General features: G+C 57.0%; 1 protein-coding gene across 12 annotated transcripts in view; it reads left to right on the top strand.

The window, feature by feature from the left end:
* Positions 1 to 10,344, top strand: part of TBC1D16 (TBC1 domain family member 16) — a 79,819-nt gene extending 69,475 nt beyond the window's left edge. For 6 of the 12 annotated variants that reach the window (XM_053568339.1, XM_053568332.1, XM_053568334.1 and 3 more), the window contains 5 exons: positions 1,624 to 1,803; positions 3,638 to 3,784; positions 4,627 to 4,876; positions 5,147 to 7,518; positions 7,759 to 8,409. In XM_053568339.1, the coding sequence (XP_053424314.1) occupies positions 1,624 to 1,803; positions 3,638 to 3,784; positions 4,627 to 4,875 (576 nt within the window). In that variant the 3' untranslated portion in view covers position 4,876; positions 5,147 to 7,518; positions 7,759 to 8,409. Of the gene's footprint in view, positions 1 to 1,623; positions 1,804 to 2,767; positions 2,884 to 3,637; positions 3,785 to 4,626; positions 4,877 to 5,146; positions 7,519 to 7,758; positions 8,410 to 9,472 lie in introns of those variants that run through there. The other 6 variants (XM_053568340.1, XM_053568337.1, XM_053568336.1 and 3 more) reach the window with 6 other exon arrangements.
* Positions 10,345 to 19,975: the final 9,631 nt, after the last annotated feature.

Raw genomic sequence — 19,975 nt, 5'->3', positions numbered from 1 at the left:
TCTGGGCTGCCCCTGCAGGTGTCCAGTACAGCTGAGGCTCCTGAGGCCCCAGGGCAGTTCTCATACCCACAGCTGGCCTTCCAGGGCAGGTGTGTGTGTGTGTGCCCAATTGGCACCCCTCACCTCAAGGTTGCCCCACAAGGGTCAGCCCTCTGTAGACAGGCAGCAGTGAGTGTTGGAGGGGGTGAGCTGGAGGTAAAGGGGTCCAGTGTGGCCCAGGGACCAAGTCAGGGCATCCCGCATCCTGTGTGTGTACCAGACATGTGGGTCGTGGTCTCCCTCTCTGACCTGGGAGCTGGCAGTGTGAGTAGAAGATGCCAGGTGCCTGAGAGTGATGCAGAACGTGCCATGATAGATGGCAGGGCCCCTGGGCTAGGGCTGGTCCACGGTGTGTGGTATCTGGCTCTGCCTCGCGGAGGCTAAGCTGAGCGCTCTGGGAGCCGACACTGAGTGATCCGGTCTTGCTGAACCAGATGCATTGTGCAGGCAGCACGGAAGGCTAGGAAGGCCCAGGGCCCTTAGGGGCCTCTGAGGGCTGAGCAGGGTTGCTGACCACAGCAGAGAAGATTTGAGGGCCAGGAGCCATGAGGTGCAGGCCAGAAGCTAGGGGCACCTTGGCTTTGAGTGGGGAATCTATGAAGGGGGCTAGCTGCATGTGTGGGCTTGGCCATGCTGGGGGCCACAGCGGGGAGAACTGGCCAGTCAGGAGGAAGCCTCACAACCCATTCCTACAAGGGGCCTGGGTCTCTAGCAGCTGTCTCGAGTAGAAAGAGGCCACTTGTGTGACCACTGAGCTGTGCCCTGAGATTCCCCAGGGTACCCCCAGCTACAATCTGACCCCACCTGGCCATGGGCTGACTGCAGCCTGCTCAGTCTGTCATCCTGGGTCTGTGTGATGGCAGGTTTCCATTGTATCTGGTGAGGCAATCACAGGGTCTGACGCCATTCACCCCAATAGGCTCACGGCAGCACATGGCCAGGTGACTCGTTAACTGCTGGAGACTGATTTTCTAGCGGCTTTGGTGAAATCGGCACCCTGAGCCTGGGTACTGCCAGAAATAGCCCCAATCTTGTCCCATGTCATTGGGAAGTGACCTTAATCACAGGAATCAATAATGGTGGGGCTCAGACACAGCCCCTTCTCCCCTAAATCAGATCTGGAAGCGGATGTGTCTTCATGGTCAGATCAAAAGGGGCCGGACCAGGGACCACTGGATTATCTGCTCATCTGCCTAGGAGGAGTGGACACTAGAAACAGGCCCCATGTGTCCACCCATAGACAGCAGGGGCCCTGCCCACGCTGTGTGGGCCCTGGGCTGGCCCTGCCTCGCCAAGGCTGGACTGAGCAGAGCTTCCAGTTCCGGAGTCTTCTTGGTGTGGAATGGTCGCTTAGCCTCCTGGCCACACTAGGGGCCATGCTCTGCCTTGCCCAGGGCCATGACACAGGCTCCAAAACAGTCTGAAATCTGGGACAATGTGGCAAGGATAGGGGCAAGCCATATTTCAAGGGCAGAACGAAATAAGTAGGTGGGGCTGCCTACGTGCACTTTTTGGGTTGGAAGGGGAGGGGGAGGGGGAAGCAGGCCTGTGAGGCGGGGCTGACACGGCCGGCCTCGCCCCCAGCTGTACCTGCGGGAGCTGCTGCGGCTGACACACCTGCGCTTCTATCAGCACCTGGTCTCGCTGGGCGAGGATGGCCTGCAGATGCTCTTCTGCCACCGCTGGCTCCTGCTGTGCTTCAAGCGGGAGTTCCCAGAAGCCGAGGCACTACGGATTTGGGAGGCCTGCTGGGCCCACTACCAGGTGAGCATGGGCAGCATGGCTGGGACTTCAGTCTCTGAGCAGCCCTCCCCTGCCTGTGCCCACCCCTTGGGAAGGGCCTTGACCACCATCCTGGCCTAGGGTCAGCCCTTTACAGCATCTGCTTCCAGCCCCACGTGGCTGGCTTCAAACCATGAAGCTTGCCTCCCAGGCAACTGAAATCAATGCAGATTGCCCACCGACTGTGCTCATTACACCTTTTGGGGCTGAGCTCCCTCATGTCACAACCAATCAGTGTGAGCAGTACTATCGGGGGGCTGGAGCAAGGCTATGGCAGCCCAGCTGGGGTCACAGCTGCCTGTCCCTCCGCTGCAAGACTGCCCTGTCATGGAGGTCCTGTTCACTATCACCCTCCTGCACGGGGAAAGGGCCTGAAATCCTGCTTCCCTGACACCTTCCCCTCACCGTCTAGTATCATCGTGACTGCTGAACAAATCCCCCTACAGCACAGGCCTGGCTCCGTCACATGGCTTTAATGCCCAAATTAGGGAGAAGCTGGTGGTGTTCAAGGATAGGCAAGTCTCTTGGAATCCATCAACCTTTTAAAGAAGTAGTATTAATGCATCCAGGGGGTGAGACCCTTTCTGCAAGAGTGGATCCTGCAGACAAACCTCACAGAGAGATGTGGACACCCACCAGCCCAAAGAAACTGGCATCAGCACGCCTTGTCCTTACTGACGTCTCAGGGGATTGTCTGATAAGAGTGCATCAGAAGAAATGTGATGCTGGGGACACAAGCTGTCCGGCATTTACTCGCCCTGGCCTGGGTTAGGGGCAGAATGGAGTGATGCATTTCCCACCTGGATTAAGTGCTCCACATGGATGTTCAGGACAAAATGCTGGCATGGATCAGAATGCTGGATCACCAAAGAAAAGAAAAGAAAACTCGTACCTCACCCCGTGTTCTTCCAGCAGCAGATTCGCCACCCTCACCCCTTTATTTTAGGCTGTTACAAGTGAACTCCAAGCACCACCCAACTGACAGCACTGTTTCTCATGGTGACGAGCATCACTATCTACAGCCAAAGTTTAATGAAATCGAGTAAAAATTATAGGAGGAGGCCCATGTGCTCATCTCTGATGGCTACCGCTTTCATTAAAGCAAGTTGTTTTCAGATTGTGGGCTAAATGCAGCTACATTTGGTCCCATGATCAATTACTCTTGGGCGGGGGGCGGGGGGTGCTAGGATGCTGCTGGGAGTGAGCTGGGTGGAAGGATTAGTCACTGCCAGGCAATGCCTTGAACTTTGCAGCAACCCTGAGTGAGAAAAGGTCCAGTTCTACCTGTCACCACCAGGGAGCTGCACACCCTGCTCTGTCAGTGACAAACCGCAAAGTGGGATCTGGAGTGTGTTCAACCTGGAGGTGGGAGGGCAGGCTGACCGGTGGGTGGCAGCCAGAGGCTCTTCCTTGGGGACATATTCCATGACCCAACCCTTCTGCATACACCATCTCTCAAGATCTTCACAAATGACTTCCACGTGAGAGCAGACCAGTCCAGAAGGGCAGTCTTTGTCCCCACCACACAGACTACCCAAATCGCTGCCTGGAAGAGTCCCAGCAGCCCCCAGGTGCTCAGCTTAGCCATTATCCCCTCTGAATGTTGCAGCAGCCTAGGCATGTAGGTACCCAGCCTGGTCCTATTCACAAGTGGGGAAACTGAGGCCCAAAGAGGATGGCAGCAGCAAGCTGGGCTCTGAACCCAGACACTTGGCCTAGGGACCCTCATCCAGTACCTCTGCACTCAGTCTCCCTCACGAGGCAGGGCCTGGGGTTTGGTCAGAGCCCTTATCTGAACTCACTCCCCCCACCCCAGACGGACTACTTCCATCTTTTCATCTGTGTGGCCATCGTGGCTATCTATGGGGATGATGTCATCGAGCAGCAGCTGGCCACTGACCAGATGCTCCTGCACTTCGGAAACCTGGCCATGCACATGAATGGGGAGCTGGTTCTCAGGAAGGTGAGCCCCGACCTCACGTGTAAGGCCCCGCCCCCACTCACAGATCCACTCCACCTGCAGAGGCCATGCCTCCTCACAGGTGGTCCTGCTCCCACGTGGCCAGCTCCGTGCCTCAGCCCTGCCCCCACTGGCAGCCCTGCCTGGAAGCTCCTCAGCTAGGCCCAGCGTCTACACCCCTTGCAGCTCTTCTGGCTTGGTGATGTCAACACAGCTGCCTGTGTGCCTTTCAGGGGCACCATCACTGCTGATCAGACCCCCCCAACACAGGAGCCTCCCACTCCAGCTGTGGAATGAATGAATTCCTGGGGCTGGTGGACAAGTTCCCTACCTTGAGGGGCAGCTTCTCACCCAAGGCCAGCTGATCCAGGGGACCTAGGGCTCTTGCCACCTCAGACTTCTCCCAGAGATGCTGCTTGTCAGAGTTCTCTGCTGGCCCTCAGGGGCAGTGAGCAGGGGTCCCGGCGACAATGGGACCACTTGCACAGGATGCCTGAAACAGCCTGCAGGGCCTGAGAATGGGGACGCTAGGGCAGAGCTCCAGGGGCCAAGTCAGAGAAGGGTTTTGCCAAGGGGGCCAGGTGGGGCCCTGCTGCCCCTTCAGGTGAGGGCTTGGGGTGTCTTTTTCACCCTGGGTCCTCTTGCTGTGGCCACAGGATACTGAGAATCCTGCATGCTGGCGTTTATGGGGGACGTAGGGCAAAGCCCTGGGGCCTGAGCCTGGGACACAGTGAACCTGCAGGTGTTAGTGGTGGCAGCTGTTGCACTGGGCCACTCCTGTGGGGCCCCCTGGTCACCAGGCTGTCCCTCTGCCCCTTCTGACAAGCTTGCTTCTCTCTTTGCAGGCGAGGAGTTTGCTCTACCAGTTTCGCCTTCTGCCCCGGATCCCCTGCAGCCTGCATGACCTGTGTAAGCTGTGTGGGACGGGCATGTGGGACAGCGGGTACATGCCTGCCGTGGAGTGCACTGGCCAACACGCTGGCTCGGACAGCTGTCCCTACGGGGGAACAGTGGAGGTGCCTTCACCCAAGCCCCTGAGAGAGTGCATGAGGAGCCCAAAGGCACCCAGGGAAGGCTTCAGCTTCCGCAGATAGGGTGGGTGCCCCGCTGTGCAGGGGTGGAGGGGCCCTGCCAAAGGTCCTGGGCACGGGAGGGGGTGGGGCTGGGCGTGGAGGGGACAGGGGACAGTGGAAATGAGAGGAAATGCCTTTGGGCAATGTGAAGGGAACCTTTTCATATTAATGACAAAGTCAGAGTTTGGAAGTGACAGCAGCAAGGTCTACCCCACCCTAGAAAGGCCAGCCCCTGGGACACTGGGTCCAGGACGCACAGTCCAGGACACACAGCCACTCACCTGGGGTGCAGGCTGCCTTTGGAGGATTTCAACGTGTCCCAGGAGTTCTTCCCACTTCGTTGGCAAACACACGGCACTGCCAGGCACCAGGAAGGGCAGAGACAGGAGAAGAAGGCCTCGTTCACCCACCAGCACTGAGGGCTGCAGAATGGAGGGGTCCGTTCTGGGCCCAGAGGCATCTTCGCAAACCAAATGAACTCACTTCCTCGTCAGACCCCATCCACTCTAAGCCAGCCAGACAAGCTTCCCATAGCGGTGACATCAGCATGAAGCAAAGGAAAAGCCCAATTGATTTCCGGATAGAGGAACATGGGGCTTTTAACACTGCCCCTTTAAACATTCCCTGCTGGTGGCATGTGAAGGGCCCACCTGCTGCGAGGCTGGCCCCAGGTTGCAGGGGAAGAGCAGAATTCTCCCTTAGCCAAGGGTCCTCCATATGTGGTTTTCCAGCATTGTTTAAGGTCATCCCCACCAGATACAGCAACCAACCGACTAGGGGCTAAATGGGTCAAGGTGTGTGTGTGTGTGAGTGTGTACGTGTGCAAGATGCCCTGAAGAGAAACTGCTTTGTCCCGAGACATGGTAGTGAATTAACTGACCAGGCAAGATGAAGGCACCTGCAAACAGACAGGCTCTTCCACTTCCCCGCAGGGCCTGCATGCTCTGTCATGAGCAGGAGTGTTTTGGAAGTCAGCTTCTCAGGGGGTCAGACACAAGAGCCACCACAGTGAAGGAGCCAGCACTCAGGGCTTTTGGCTTTCGGCTTTCTGTGTGGGAAGAAACCACCTCTACGAGGTCCTCCCTCATATCACACTCCCGCATCCAAAACACTATATATCCTGTTTCCCCGAAAATAAGACAGTGTCTTATTTTAAGGTGTGCTCCCAAAGATGAGCTAGGTCTTATTTTCAGGGGACGTCTTATCTTTCCTGTAAGTAGGTCTTATTTTTGGAGGATGTCTTATTTTCAGGGAAACAGGGTATCAGTTGCTCCTTCTGGGACGTAGAGATGGATAGACGAAGGCATGTGAAGATTGTGAGAGTTCCCAGCTAACTAAAAAGTGTCAAAGCCATTTGCACAGAAAGTCATAAACTGAGTCCCTCCCTGTACCCTCCAGCACGTCTTTCTGGGAGAGAAAAGTTCTTGCCGTGCTGAGGGTCATCCTGGGACGGAGTGAGGGTTTCCACCTGTTCTCGGCCTCTCCCTCTGAAGGGTGGCGCTGCCGGACAGTGCCGCTTTGGAAAGATGTCTGTCACCCAGAAGGGGAGTGGACCATGTGCCAGCCCCCTCCTCCCCAGCTTCTCTTTTCTCCATGAACCTACGCTTTCCAGGAGGCACTTCCAAGTCTCAGGATCCTTCTGTCCAAGAGCCTTTTGGGGAGGTCATTCTGGATCCCCTCAGTGACCAGCTCTTGGGGTTCTGGCCATTACAGTCCAACACTGGGGGACCTGAGGGTGGCTGTGGGAATGGACTTCTGGGGAAGGAGGGCTGCCCTTCCGTGTTGCTGCTGACCCTCCCCAGAACCACAGCCCGTGAACAGGCTATCAGTTGTCCACGGTCACACACCCCAGAACTGAGCGGCCTACATCTGCCCTTGAGCTTGCACGTCAGCGTCTGGGCTGGGCTTGCTCTCCCTCATCTGCAGCCACCAGGCAGCTTGGTCCCCGGGTGCTGTGGATCAGAGGTGGAAGTCCAGCTGGTCTGCACGCTCCAGCATCCCTCTTACAGGCTGGCCCTGAGGACACAGAAGCAGAAACAGAAAAGTGCCACGTCCAAGCCTTGGTGGATATCGCACCTGCGCCGTCCCATTGGCAAAAGCAAGCCAGGAGGTCAGACTCAGCATTAAGGAGTGGAGAGATGAACCCTCCCCTTTAGTATCCCCTCTGCACAATCTTGTGGCAAAAGCTGAGGATTTGGAGGGGCAAAGGAGTAGGATCATCGTTACAGTCAGTCTGCTACCACCGCAAGCCTCAGTCCAGGTGACACTGTTCCAGAACTCTCCTTCCCTGGTGAGGGAGAGCACGCCCCTCACCCTATCCAGCAGGACGACATTCTTCTTTTTATTTTGTTCTCATTTGTTTCTTTGTGGGGGTTTTCTTTTCTATTCTTTTTTTTTTCTTTTGGAGATAGGGTCTTGCTCTGTCGCCCAAGCTGGACCGCAATGACATCATCACAGCTCACGGAAGCCTTGGCTCAAGCCACCCTCCTGGCTCAGCCTTCTGAGTAGCTGGGGCTACAGGTGATTCACCACCATGTCTGGCCAATTTTTATTTTATTTTATTTTTAGTGGAGACAAGTTTTCACTACATTGCTCAGGCTGGTTTCAAACTCCTGGGTTCAAGTGATCCTCCCACCTTGGCTTTCCAAAGTGCTGGGATCCCAGGTGGGTGCCCCATGCACAACCCATCTCTGTGTGTTACTAGGATCCCAGGTGGGTGCCCCGCGCATAGCCCATCCCTGTGTGTTATTAGGATCCCAGGTAGGTGCCCCGCGCACAGCCCATCCCTGTGTGTTATTAGGATCCCAGGTGGGTGCCCCACGCACAGCCCATCCCTGTGTGTTATTAGGATCCCAGGTGGGTGCCCCGCACACAGCCCATCTCTGTGTGTTACTAGGATCCCAGGTGGGTGCCCTGCGCACAGCCCATCCCTGTGTGTTACCAGGTGCCTTGTGCCTTTGGGCTGCTGTGTCTTCGGAATGGGGGGTGATGCAAAACCACTCGCTCTGGAGGGCTGTGGGTGGGAGGCATTTGTTCTGGACTCCCTGCTGCCACGTTCCTCGCCCCCACCCGCCCCTAAGACCTGACCCCAACCCATCAGCCGCATCTTGTGTACCAAACGCATCCCGGTGTCACCACACCTGCCTCACACTTTGCCCCCTACCCCAGGCTGGTGAGATCTGCACCTCTTAGACTGGCTGAGACCTCGGGCGCCCAGACCCAGGAATGCAGGGAGAGTCCCAGGACATGTTACCCAGAGGGATGGGAAACCGCCACTCACACCACTCCCTTATCTGGATGCAATTAGAGGAAACCAGCCAAAAACCCTGCGGCAGCTGTTGCCCCGGGATTATTCCCAGCCAGCAAAAGGCATTAGGGTGATAATTCAGTCATTAGACTTCCAGCCTTCCCACCACCAGGACGTGCAAATAGAGGGTAATCAGCCCTGCACTGCCGTCCTCAGCAACGCGGCTTATTTAACCCATTTTTTAAAATGACACTTAATGTTATTGGCTGTTGTACGTGTGTGCGCATACTTAAAAGTGGACACGAGGTCCGGCACCACTGCTGAGATCCACGCTGACAGTGGTGCAGTGTGACTGGGGCCCTGGGGAGAGAGGGTGCCTTGATGTGGGTGTGCTGGCTCTGAGGGCAGCATGGCCAGGCTCCTGGTGGGGCTCAGTGCTTGCTCTCCAGGACACCCACGAGGGAGAGACGGTGGTGCTGGGGTCAGGTGAGCACTCAGTGCTCTGAGCTGGAAATGGGGAGCCTGGAATCCTCACCAGGGTGCAGAGGGCAGTAGCTGCTATTCTGGTCCCAGCCAGGAAGGCTCGGAACTCACAAGAGTCACAGGCCAACTAGAGGGGGAGGGCCACAGCCCACCTTTGTGGTGGGGAGGGTCTGGAGTGGGGGGCAGATAGCTCTATCGGCAGCCTTGGGCGTGGAAGCCATCGGTAGACAGTGCCCTGTTGTTCCTGAACAACCAAGGTGTCAGGCAAGGGGCAGGTTTATAAATCCAGGAGGGAGAAGAGGTCAGCCCCTTGTCCTGTGTTTTCCACAACAGCCAGTCTGAAGCCCTGCTGTGGCCGAGGGCAGCTGGACAGGATGAGGGTGCTGGTTCTGTCCCTCGGGCAAAGGGGTGGGGGCTGGCCAAGGGTGCCTGGTTCTGGCCTGTCATGGGTGGCCACTGGGAGTGGAGGTGGTGGCAGGAAATAGGGTGGGGAGCTCAGCTCCTGAAAGGCCCGTCTGAGCTCCCCTGTCTGCTTCCTGTTTGGCAGACAGAACTCAGAGGGGGAGCCTCCCCTTATCCCTGCAGGGAGTCTGGGGGTGTCAGGGCCCCAGCCCTGGATTCAGTGGGCAGAAGGAAGCGCCTACCCATGTGTCTGTCCTGTCCAACAGAGGCCCCCTGGGCTGCTGTGCCTCAGAGGGGGTCTTCTGGGAAATATGCTATGTGCAAGGGTGCCAATGGGACCAGAGGGGCCTGGCCCATCCCTAGCGTCCTTGGGGACAGCCTCAGGATCTGGTTAATCCCCTGTCTCTAAGCCAGGCTGTGAGGCTGTCCTTGAAGTGAAAGCCTCTGCCTCAGGGTCTCCAGCCATGCCTCTGCCCTCCTCCCCAGGTGTGTGGCCTTCCGCCTCTCCCAGCCTCAGTTCCTCATCTCTAAAGTGAGAATAATGATGCTCTCCAGGCTGCCTCCTGGGACTGCTGTGGGGACTGTGTGTGTGAAAGCTACCATGAGGTTTTTACTAAGTCCCGGGGACCTAACCTGCCACTCAGGGAAGAGACCACTGGCCTTAGCCTTCTGCAGCATGGGCCACGGGAGGTGGCACGCCTGGATCAAAGAGCTCTCCCCTGGTTTGAGTCAGCAAGCCCACGTGCTCCCTGCCACCCACCCACCCAGGGTAAGCCTCTCTGTGCCTCTACTGTAAAATTCACTCCATACCACTCGCTCCTGCCATGAAGAAAAAGTGACCATGAAACCCCTCCTCAGCGACCCTAAGTGACCATGAAACCCATCCTCAGTGACCCTGTGGACTCAGTGTGCCTGTGTGTGCCCAAGCAAAGCTCTATAGGTCCCACCCCTGGGCCTTAAGAATCCCTGAGGCCAGGTGCTCTGAACAGAGCTGTGGATTGCAAGTAGCCTGCAGGCCCCTGGCCTTTTACCTGTGTTGCATTGAATTTCCAGGTAGGAAGGTGGTAACATTTCAAGTTCAAAGAGAAATCCAGCACTTTGGGGGGTAAGGAAGTTGATGTTTAAGAGAAAATGTCATGGAATTCCCAGCATTACCAAGAGATGACTGATGTCTGTGGTGTGGGATTTGTTCTCTGTATTGTTTTGTTTTTTAAATGTAGTTGCCTACCGGTCAGGCCCAGGACTGGTCACTGTGACCCTTGCTTGCTGTGGCCCCAACAATGCTTCTGGCTCTCAGACTTCCGCTGCAGAGTAAATAAAACAGTACAGATAACAGTGCATGCAGTATAGTACCTCCTGAAGGTCCGACGGGATCTTCTGAGTCGGAATGTGGCAGGCACTCGTGCTGGGCAGAGAGGGCCCCATGGAGGAGCAAAGATGGCCCTGCAGACATGTCCTGCCTGCCTGAGATAGGGGAGGGCAGGTAGCCAAAAGGGAGATGGTGTGGAGGCCTCGGGGATAGCAGAAGCCCACCCTGGGAGGCCTTGCCAGGCTGGGCCCAGCCATGGAAGATGCTGCTTGACCTGCAGGGGGACAGAGGAAGGGGCCTGGGAGTGGTGCCTGGGGGAATTAATGAAACGGGAAAGGGGCTGTTAACCCCTGAGCAACTGGGAGCCCCCTGGCTGGCCCCAGTGCCTGGAAACAAAAACAATATTTCATTGGGCCTTAGCCACTTGGGCTCCAGTTTCGGAAAAAGCCTGAGTCTTGCATTTGTGGCCTTTTTAAAGGAGAAAAACAAGGTGACTTTGACCTTGTTAGGGGTAGGAGTTAGAGGGAAAATTCAGGCCTCACCTCTAGTGTCCAGGGCAGGCAGGTCATTCCCGGGTTTCCTGGAACACTGCAGCAGAATGGCAAGCTCCAGCCCTTAACCCAAGCGCCTTTGGGGATTTCGAGCTGTTTTTACCCTTGTGTTGTGTGTTTCCCTCCCTTTTTCTGTGCGGAGTGGAGGGAGAGTGTTTTAACTCTTGTCTATACCACTGGGGTCTTATGTCTGCGGTGTCTGTCACCTCCCGCCCACCTGGCCTTAGCTTAGACATCTGAGAGCCTCATCACCCCCTCTCTGAATGCCAGGAGCGTCTGCCCTAGGCTGGCTGGGCAGGTGCCACAGGGCCAGGCCCCAGAATGCCCAACAGGCTTCTCCCAGGAAAGATGCCTGAGCTGGCACCACGTGCACAGGGAAGGCATCTGCTCCCTCCCAGGGTGGGGGGGCCTCTGTTTACAGACGTCTCCGTCCGTTTGGAAGTGCAAGGTGCTGCTTCCCCATCATGCCTGGGAATCAAGCCCTGGCTCTAACCACGGAGCCTGAAATGCCACAATGACTGGAGGGAGACGAGGGGCCTGGGTGCTCAGCAGCTGTGTCCTGTGATCCCTAAGGCACAGGGGTGGCAGCAACAGGAAGGGTGTGGCTGGCCTAAAGGGTGGGGGGCAACTGGTCCCCAGGAAGGGATTACCCCCCAGGTCTGCCCTGCAGAAGCATGAGGCCCATCATGACCCCTGCCTTGGGGCACCAACCACACCTGTTCCCCCCGACTCCCTGGATGTGGCCCGGACAGTGTGCAGCATCGCATCCAAATGTCTGTCTTTGCTCTGCTCTGGTTCCCCTTAACATCATCAGCAATGCCCAGCCGTGGCAGGGAAAGCTTGCCTTCTGCGGTACAGCTAGCTGGGCAGTGTGTGTGACACAGCATTTACACAACCAGCGGCAGAAAGTCCATCCAGGGTCCTGTTCACATCAGAGGGAACATCCTGCCCACAGCCCTTTCTGGCTGGGGTGCTTCTACATCATTCACGCATGCATGCATTCCCCTGGTACCGTCACATGGACGGCTTGCTCCGGGAAGCAAGGCAGGAGCACAGTGGGGTCACTTGGTTTCCAAGCAGACATCCATGGACACTGCAAAGCCCCCCTGCTGGCCCCCGGGTGAGGTAATGGGGGCCTCTGTGCCTTTGGGGCCAGCTGGGCTCCAGCTTCCACATGACCCTGGGAGCCTTCCTTTCTCCACAGGTGTGACTCTTCCTCCAAAGACTTGGACGAGGAAGAAATGTCACTTACCTTATTTTATTTCAGCCAAGTAGCATCCCAGTATGACTGCCTCAGTCGGGTCCCAATTGTTACTGGTGTCTCTCCTCCACCCACCTGGACACACAGAGGGCTCTCTAGCCTGTCCCTCCTTCATCACTGAGGTCCCTTTTTTCAAATCCAAAGAATTCAGGTGAGGGCTGGCCCTGCTGCTCTTTTGGTTGGGGCTCTGGCGCCCGGACACACCTGCATCTCATCCTCATGAGGGGTCTTTGGCATCCTCACCCCACACACGTGCATGATAGGAAGGCCCCAGCCCCTCCCCCAGCACCTGCAGCCACGTTCATATCCTCAGCTGACCGGAAGCCACTTGCCATGACCTCTGGGAAGCGTGCAGATTTTGGCATTCTGCCAGTTCAGAAATGATGGCTCCTCCTTAATCCACCTCCCTGCCTGTGGTCCTCCTCTCTGCATCTCAGGAGAGCAACTGGATCTCTAGGCCCCTGGGGTGTGTACCATGTAATTTAGACAAAGTGGTTTGAAAATATGCCATTCAGTTTTTGAATAGGAAAATAAGTCTGCCTCGACAGGTCAGACGCCATCAAGTCCTCAACACGGAACAAAAGGCGCTTGATGTTTTGAGTGGTTAGCGAGGATTGATATTTCAGTGCTAAAATGAAGATGCTGGGGTCCATTGCCATGGGCTGGGTGCAGCAGCCAGCTCCTCAGGAAGCAGAAGCATCTTCAAAACCCCATCAGCAAGGAGGGGCATGTGTTGGTCAACAAAACAGGAAGCCTTCTCCAAGGCCCAGGCCCAAAGTTTACTGATAAAATTCATCGATTCCTGGCCAAAAATAGAAACAGACAGTGAGGGTCCTAGTGGCTACAAGCCAATGGTGAATTTATTTTTTTATGTATTTATTTTTCTGAGGCAGAGTCTACTTTGTTGCCCTGGGTAGAGTGCTGTGGCATCATGCATAGCTCACAGCAACCTCAAACTCCTGGGCACACGAGACCCTCCTGCCTCAGCCTCCCGAGTGGCTGGGACTACAGGTGTGTGCCACCATACTCGGCTAGTTTTTGTTTTAGTACAGATGGGGTCTTGCTCTTGCTCAGGCTGTTCTCCAACTCCTGAGCTCAAGTAATCCACCTACCTTGGCCTCCCAGAGTGAAATGGTGAATTTTTAAAATATAATAGTAGCACATGGCAATGGGCGAGGACCAGGAAGTCCTTGTAGGCTGGCAGATCAGAGCTTTGATCAGGCTCACTGGAGAGCTGTGGTCAGTGTCTGGACACCAGCTATAGGCTAACAGAAGATTCGGAGAGGCACCAGCGTGACCAAAAAAAATATTGAAAGCCTGAAGGATGGGGACTTATTTAAAATAAAGATTGAAGCATAATAAATCTCATCAGGGTTAATAATATTTCCAGTGGGGACAACTGGGCAAAGGCGCTAATGGTCAGTTTGAGGTGCTGCCAGTGGGCATCAGGAGAGCCACTCCAGGTCACTGACCTCCTGGTATCCTGTCCTTTCAGCTTTCTGGAGCCCTGGGGTTCTGAGTGTAGGGTTAGGGTATGAACTTACCCTTTGTACCCTGCTGGTGACTCTGTCCCAGGGTATGGAGGGTGCACAAGCACGGGGTGGGGGAGCCTGCTGGGGGCGGGAAGCTCAGCCCCTTATCCAGTTCAGCGGCAAGCCTACTTCTGTTTAAGGAAATCCAGGTCCACTTGCCAAACAACTAGCTGAGACACAAAGCCAACCAGGACTCGTATTTTAGCCAACCAGGGTGGGTGGGTAGCAGATGGGACCACCCTGAGCGGTTTCCAGGTGTCCAGCCTCCACCCTCTGTTCTGCTCACCTCCTGCCAGTATTGGAAACTTCTCAAACTAAAGTGCCAGTGACCCTCGTACCCAGACGGCAGGGCTGGTCCTAGGTCCTGCCAGTGACCCTCGTGTCCAGACAGCAGGGCTGGTCCTAGGTCCCGCCAGTGACCCTCGTACCCAGACGGCAGGGCTGGTCCTAGGTCCTGCCAGTGACCCTCGTGTCCAGATGGCAGGGCTGGTCCTAGGTCCCGCCAGTGACCCTCGTGTCCAGACGGCAGGGCTGGTCCTAGGTCCTGCAAAAGCACACAACTCTGGTGACTGCTGCTTTCTTTGAAGCCCAGGCTTCCTCTTGGTTTTCAGATAAATCCCCAGTTTCTGCCAAATTACTCATTTGGGTGCGAGTTTCCCTTGGGTCTTGGTCTTTCTGCCTGAGTGGGCCACATTACCACCTGAACCAAGCAGACAGAAGTGAACTCCTGGGCACAGAGGCAGCCCAAGGTGGGGGTAGAGGCTGCACAGGGACACAGGCAGGCAGGTGGGTGAGGACATTCCCAGGTCAGGTGAGCTGTTTGTTTCCTGAAGAACCAAACTTTTCTGAATTGTGCCCGAAATGCACCCCAAGAGCTATGAGGGGGTGAGGTTTCTCAGGGTGAATCCCGCACCTGGATTCAGATTAACGTATTGGGTGAGGTGCTGCCCCACAGGTGTTTCTTCAGTGCCTGCTGTGTGTGCAGAAGGGACAGCACAAGGAGGCTGGGAGTTGTCACTACCTCTCACCTGCAGGACCTCCCTCCCTCTCCCCTTCAACTCTCTGCATCCCCTCCTCCACACAGTGGACACCAGATAGGCAGCTACCCCTCCCAGGACCACTGCCTTTCCCTCACCCTCTGAGCCAGGGCAGCCCTGACGGGTCCCTGGGAGGGTGAGGGGCCCCAGAGCCTACAGTTCAGCTACTGGTTCACCAGTCTGGTCCTCTGGGTCTCTACACAGAACTGCCACCTCCCATCATGTACCTGAAACTGACCCAGGACACACAGGGCTGTTTGCGGGTGGGCTGCCAGCTCCCCCAAATCTGGATGAGGATGGTTCTGATTAGAGGGGACACCCACCCGCAGGCATCTCAGAGATAGTGAGAGACCCTCTGTGGCTTCCCTGAAGTGACACCCTCCCCAGCCATGAACTGGTATCTGAGAGACTGCCATGCCCAGACAGCACTGGGACGGTGCTAGGGGTTGGTCCTTCTAGAGAGCAAATTCCAAAGCTGGGGTTGGGGCCTGCTTGGCAGAGGGAGCCTTAGGCAGAACAGGGGCGCCCTCTGCCCTGCAGTGGGTCCTGAGCAGGGACTGTCCTTGTCCCTGCTGCTGTCCGGCTACCCACGGCCTTTCCATTCTCAGTCACAGACCTGCCATGGGCTTTGGGAAAGCTTGGGAGGAAGGGAGGTGTGAGGGCCTGCAGAGTCCCGGGCCTCACAAGGTCGTTGGAGCTAGGGTAGAAGGAGGCGCGTGCGGGCACAGTGGGACCCCTCATCCTCAAAAATAATCCTCCGTGCTGATTCCCATTTCAACAGGAAGCGGCCACGCTGCCGCTCTGCCCAGATCCGTCCCATTTCTGCGGAAGGGGCTTTGTTGCAGTTTCTTTTGATTTCACACCCAGCGGGAAAACCTGGCTCGTGCAGAGCTGCCAGGCACACTCCTCTCAGAGCCACCGGGCAGGAGGTTCTGCCGGAGTGGGGGTGGGGCGCCAGTGGCCCAGAGAGGCTCAGCGTTTGGGCTGGAACAGGAGAGGGGCAGGTGTGGGGAGGGCACCTGCATCCCTCCCAGGCCCTCTCATCTAATCACATCCAGTATGCTCCAGATAAATATTAATAACCGGGTGACAGACGGAATTTGGGAGAATCTAATTAAAAGGACAGGCACAAGCTGGCGGCATTGCCAAGGGACACTGTGGTGAAATACTTCCCGACCCACACGGCCACCCACTTGGAGAGAGCCCTGCATGCTGACCTCCTCCCCACCCACCTCTGCCGCCTAGGCCTCTGGCCTGGGGAGCCAGCCTGCAGCAAAGGCACTTTGCCACAGGCCCCGCCCCCCCGGGGGCCGTATCCCTCCCCAGCTCAGCCTCCCCTCTGTCTGTCCCTGTCTTCCTGTCCAACTGATCCTCTCTTTATAAAACCTGAGCATGCCTCAGACCCTACCGTCCTGTGGGCCTGGGAGGAGCACAGGGCACCTGGATTCCCCAGCGCAGGCACCAAGGCCTTCGGTAATAAGGTCCCCCAGCTGGGACCTCCTCCCAGCAGGCTGACAGCTGGGTGCTGGTCTTGGGCAAAGTCCTCACCAATGGTGTGCCCAAGACCAGAGTGGGACCTGAGGCTGACCCTGGGGCCCAGGCAGAGTCTGTCTGCCCGCGGGACCTCTCATCATGGACACAGGCTTGCTGGGCTTGTGAAGTTCATGGTGTTCTTTGGCCCTCGTGGGCTTAGCTCAGCCCGGCTGGATCCAGAGGAGGTGCAGGGATGGGCAGCCTTGGACAAGGACGCACACGGCCTCAGACCTGGGCTCTGAGCTCCAGCAGCTGGCCCTGGCCCGGCGCTGGCCGTGGGCAGACAGATGGCCTGTCAGGGTGGGCTGCTCAGCTTCTGCACAGCAATAGCGTCATCATCAGCTCTTTCTTCTTGTTTGGGGGTAAACAGAGCCCTCAGTCCAGGGCCACTTCCCTCCCAGACTGTCTGCAGAACACCCTGAGCCTGGGGCATGGCTTACCTCTGCCTGGCAGTGAGGATGCTTCCTTGGGGGGCCCAGAAGAGTTATTAAGTATCTCAAGATGAGAGGGGGATGTCAAGGTCATTAAGGCCCACGCCAGGCTGCGTTGGGTCCTGTCCTGTAGGCTGCCCTTTCTCACTGGACTCTCCCTCCTCCTGCCTGGAAGGGAGGGGAGCCGTGTGGGTTCTCCTCAGCACTCTGCTCCACCACCCCCATTCATCTGCCTCACTTCTCCCCATCTTGCTCCACTCCCCCACTGGGGTCCCCAACTGCACTCTAGGACACCTTTAGGACATGAGTGGGGCCCAGAAGGACCCTCCTCACAACAACCTCAAGAAGTATGTGGGAAGCTAGACAGGTCCCAGTGAGCAGGAAAGCATAGAGCTGAGGGCAGGCCGTGGTGGACAACGACATCCTGTTGCCCATGGGCCCAGCTGCTGGGGATCCCAGGTCCAGGAGGCTGGTTCAGGGTTGAAGCACAAAAAGGTCAGTGGCCATGAGCTTTTTGTGCTTTTTGTGCTCACCAGCACTGGACTATAGAACCACCAGGATAAACACTTGGGTGTTTGGGCCCCTGTGCCCAAAGGGACTGCCCTCCAGTGACACCTCCCTGCTGCTCCCCAGACTTCAGCTACTGCAGAGGTCCCCAAGGGGAGTTCCCAACACCTTAGGATGCTCAGGGTATCTGAGGGAGGTGCCCCGCCACGTATAAACACCCAAGGCCTGGGTGGAGGGGCCGGGCAGGAGCCTTAGGTACTTGTGTCCCCCCAACTCGGGGCCCTTGTACCTTCTCCCACCCCTGCTTTGATGCTCTTGGAGCCACAGAAATAGGATCTTTTTGTATCTATGAACTTAGGACTTGGCTGAATTTCCAAAGTGCTGAGCCACAAGGTGAGCCACTACAGCACCCCCAGATTGCAGCACTCCCCCCGGGCATGAATGTGCCTGGGAGCGAGGCTGCTCTGCCCAGCTGTCACTGTGTGCTCCAGCCAGGGAGCCCTTTTGCTCATCCTCGTGGTGGATGTGAAGAACAGCGCAAGGAGAGTCCCTGGGGCCTAGCTCTGGTTGCACGTGGTTCCACAGCCGCTGCAGCAAGCCCTAGTGGGGACTTGGGCTCCAGGTCTCCCCAGGCCCCAGAGAGGGGCATCCAGCTCAGGGCTCCACCCCTGAGCGCTCTATTTCAGCTGTGGGATTGTGCACCTGGAATGGTGCAACTGGAATGCTGGTTCTCCCCCCCAGAAATGTCGAGGGCGCCAAGGAAGTGAACTCGGCCCCTCTCCCAGATTAACACCCACAGCCTCAGCTTCAGTGCCACTTGCTGAGGGAAACCCCCTTTCCTGGCTTCTCTGCCCAGGCCCCTACCCCAGCCCCCTGAGGAAGACCTGGTGACCCCCACCTCCGCTCTGGAAGCTTCACAGGTGTAGTGAGAGTGGCCAGACCACCCTGCCTGGCCACATGTCTCCCACACCTCACTTGGTCCCTGGTCTGCCGCAGCCTCTTAGTGTTTGCTGGATAATAAATTAATAAACGAGAGCCCCTCCTGGATGCTGGGCAAATATTGTCTGAATGAAGGAACGTTGCCACCAATATGGACACATGTCAGGGTACACAGACCATAAAAGAGGCCCTGGCAAGAACTGATGGGCTGATAAGATTAGATCCCTGAGCACTGAGGCCCTCAGCAGGTCCTGGGGGATAAGGCAGCAGCTTTCTTGAGCCGAGCTCAGGAATGTTCTCATGGCTGCACAGCATCCTGTGCACGGCAGGGGCTTTTTGTTCTGATCAAGCTTCAGTCGCACTGTGTGACCTGGGGCAAGTCTCCCAGCCTCTCTGAGCCTCAATCTGCTCACCTGTGAAATGTAGACAGCTACCTCTAGCTCTTGTTTCAGGAATCAGATGCAGAGCACGGCTGCATGCCTGGCCCGTTAGAGCCCTCCTGCTGTAGCCCTGTGACAGGGTTGGGCACAGGAAGCCCCATGACAGAAAGCTGGCTCAGCTCACACTGCTTCCCCTGCCCTGCACAGCGCCCAGTCTTGCATGGTGGTATCTCTGGGCCTTACCCAGCAAAGGTTCAGGTAATGGCTGCCCAGCAGGTATAAGAAGTGAAGACCAGGGGACAGGGGTGGCAGTGTTGGCCCAGCTGTCTCTGTCATGTCCACTCTTTGTCCGGCCCTGACAGCACCTTTCAGGCCAGCAGCTATAGGACCATTTCACAGATGAGCAAATGGAAGCACAGAGTTTGGGGACATGCTGAAGTCACTTGGCCTGAGTTCGGCCAGTTACAGAGAGAATCTCTCCAGCTCAGAGTCAAACTGGGTAGGGGCCTGAGGGGGCAGTGGGCCTTGTCCTGGCTGGGGGCTGTGAACTCAGAGAGGCAGACGGATGGGCATCCTGGGCTGGGAACTCTGTAGACTTGTGCCCAGCCCCTGATGGGTGGGGGAGGGAGTCCCAAGCCTGGCTGCCCACCGTGGCTGCTGTGACACTCAGGTCTCGGGCCCCAGGGCGTACCAGTGCCTAGGCCACCATATACCCAGCCTGGGCCAGGGGTGAGGGCCCTGAATGCAGACGCAGCATTGGCAGCATCTGCTGAGTGTGACCGAGGGCTGGGCAGCGAGCAAGGGCCTCCTGTATATCTCCAAGGTGTGTCTCTTTCATAGGTTTGACTTCCACCGAGGGATGGACATCAGGGCAGAGTTGGCCGGTTGAGGGAGGCGGGAATGGGGGGAGGGGGGCTCCTATAGCCCTGTGGAGGGCTGAGGAGGGATTCTGCCCTGAGAAAGTCTTATGTCCCTGGCCAGGAACCACCATGTGAGAGGAGGGGCACTGGGGCCCCAAGCTGAGGAGGCTGAGAACTCTGTGGCTTGCTTGGAATTGTCCTCCTGGCCCCACTGCCACCCTCATCCCAGTGACTGATTGGGGAACTCCTAGGTCCAGGGGTCCCCATGCCTGTGGTGGTGGCATACCATGCCTTCAGCCCTGGAGACCCGGCTGCCACCTGCTCCCAGCAAGTGAGGGGTGCCACCTGGGAAGAGCCGGGAACCTGGCACAGGGTTTGCTGGCTGCTGGCCGGCAGGCAGAGGGGCACGCTGCTCCAGCTGGTTTTGAAAAGTGACTCAAGAGAGGCCAAGAGCACCGAGTCCAGAGAAAGTGGGGGATTGAGCTTCTGGACCACAGTGGTCAGTCTGGAGTGAGTGAGTGAGACACTTGAGCTGGAGCCAACTCAGAGGTGCAGGGACTTTCTGGTACCCACCATGTGACAAGGACCCAGCTGAGTACCCTGAACATTACTCACAATGGCCCACATGGAGTAGGGCTGTTAGTACCCC

This window comes from Nycticebus coucang, chromosome 18, assembly GCF_027406575.1.
Source record: "Nycticebus coucang isolate mNycCou1 chromosome 18, mNycCou1.pri, whole genome shotgun sequence".
Taxonomy (NCBI): Eukaryota; Metazoa; Chordata; class Mammalia; order Primates; family Lorisidae; genus Nycticebus; species Nycticebus coucang.
This window is presented reverse-complemented; position numbering and strand designations above follow the sequence as displayed.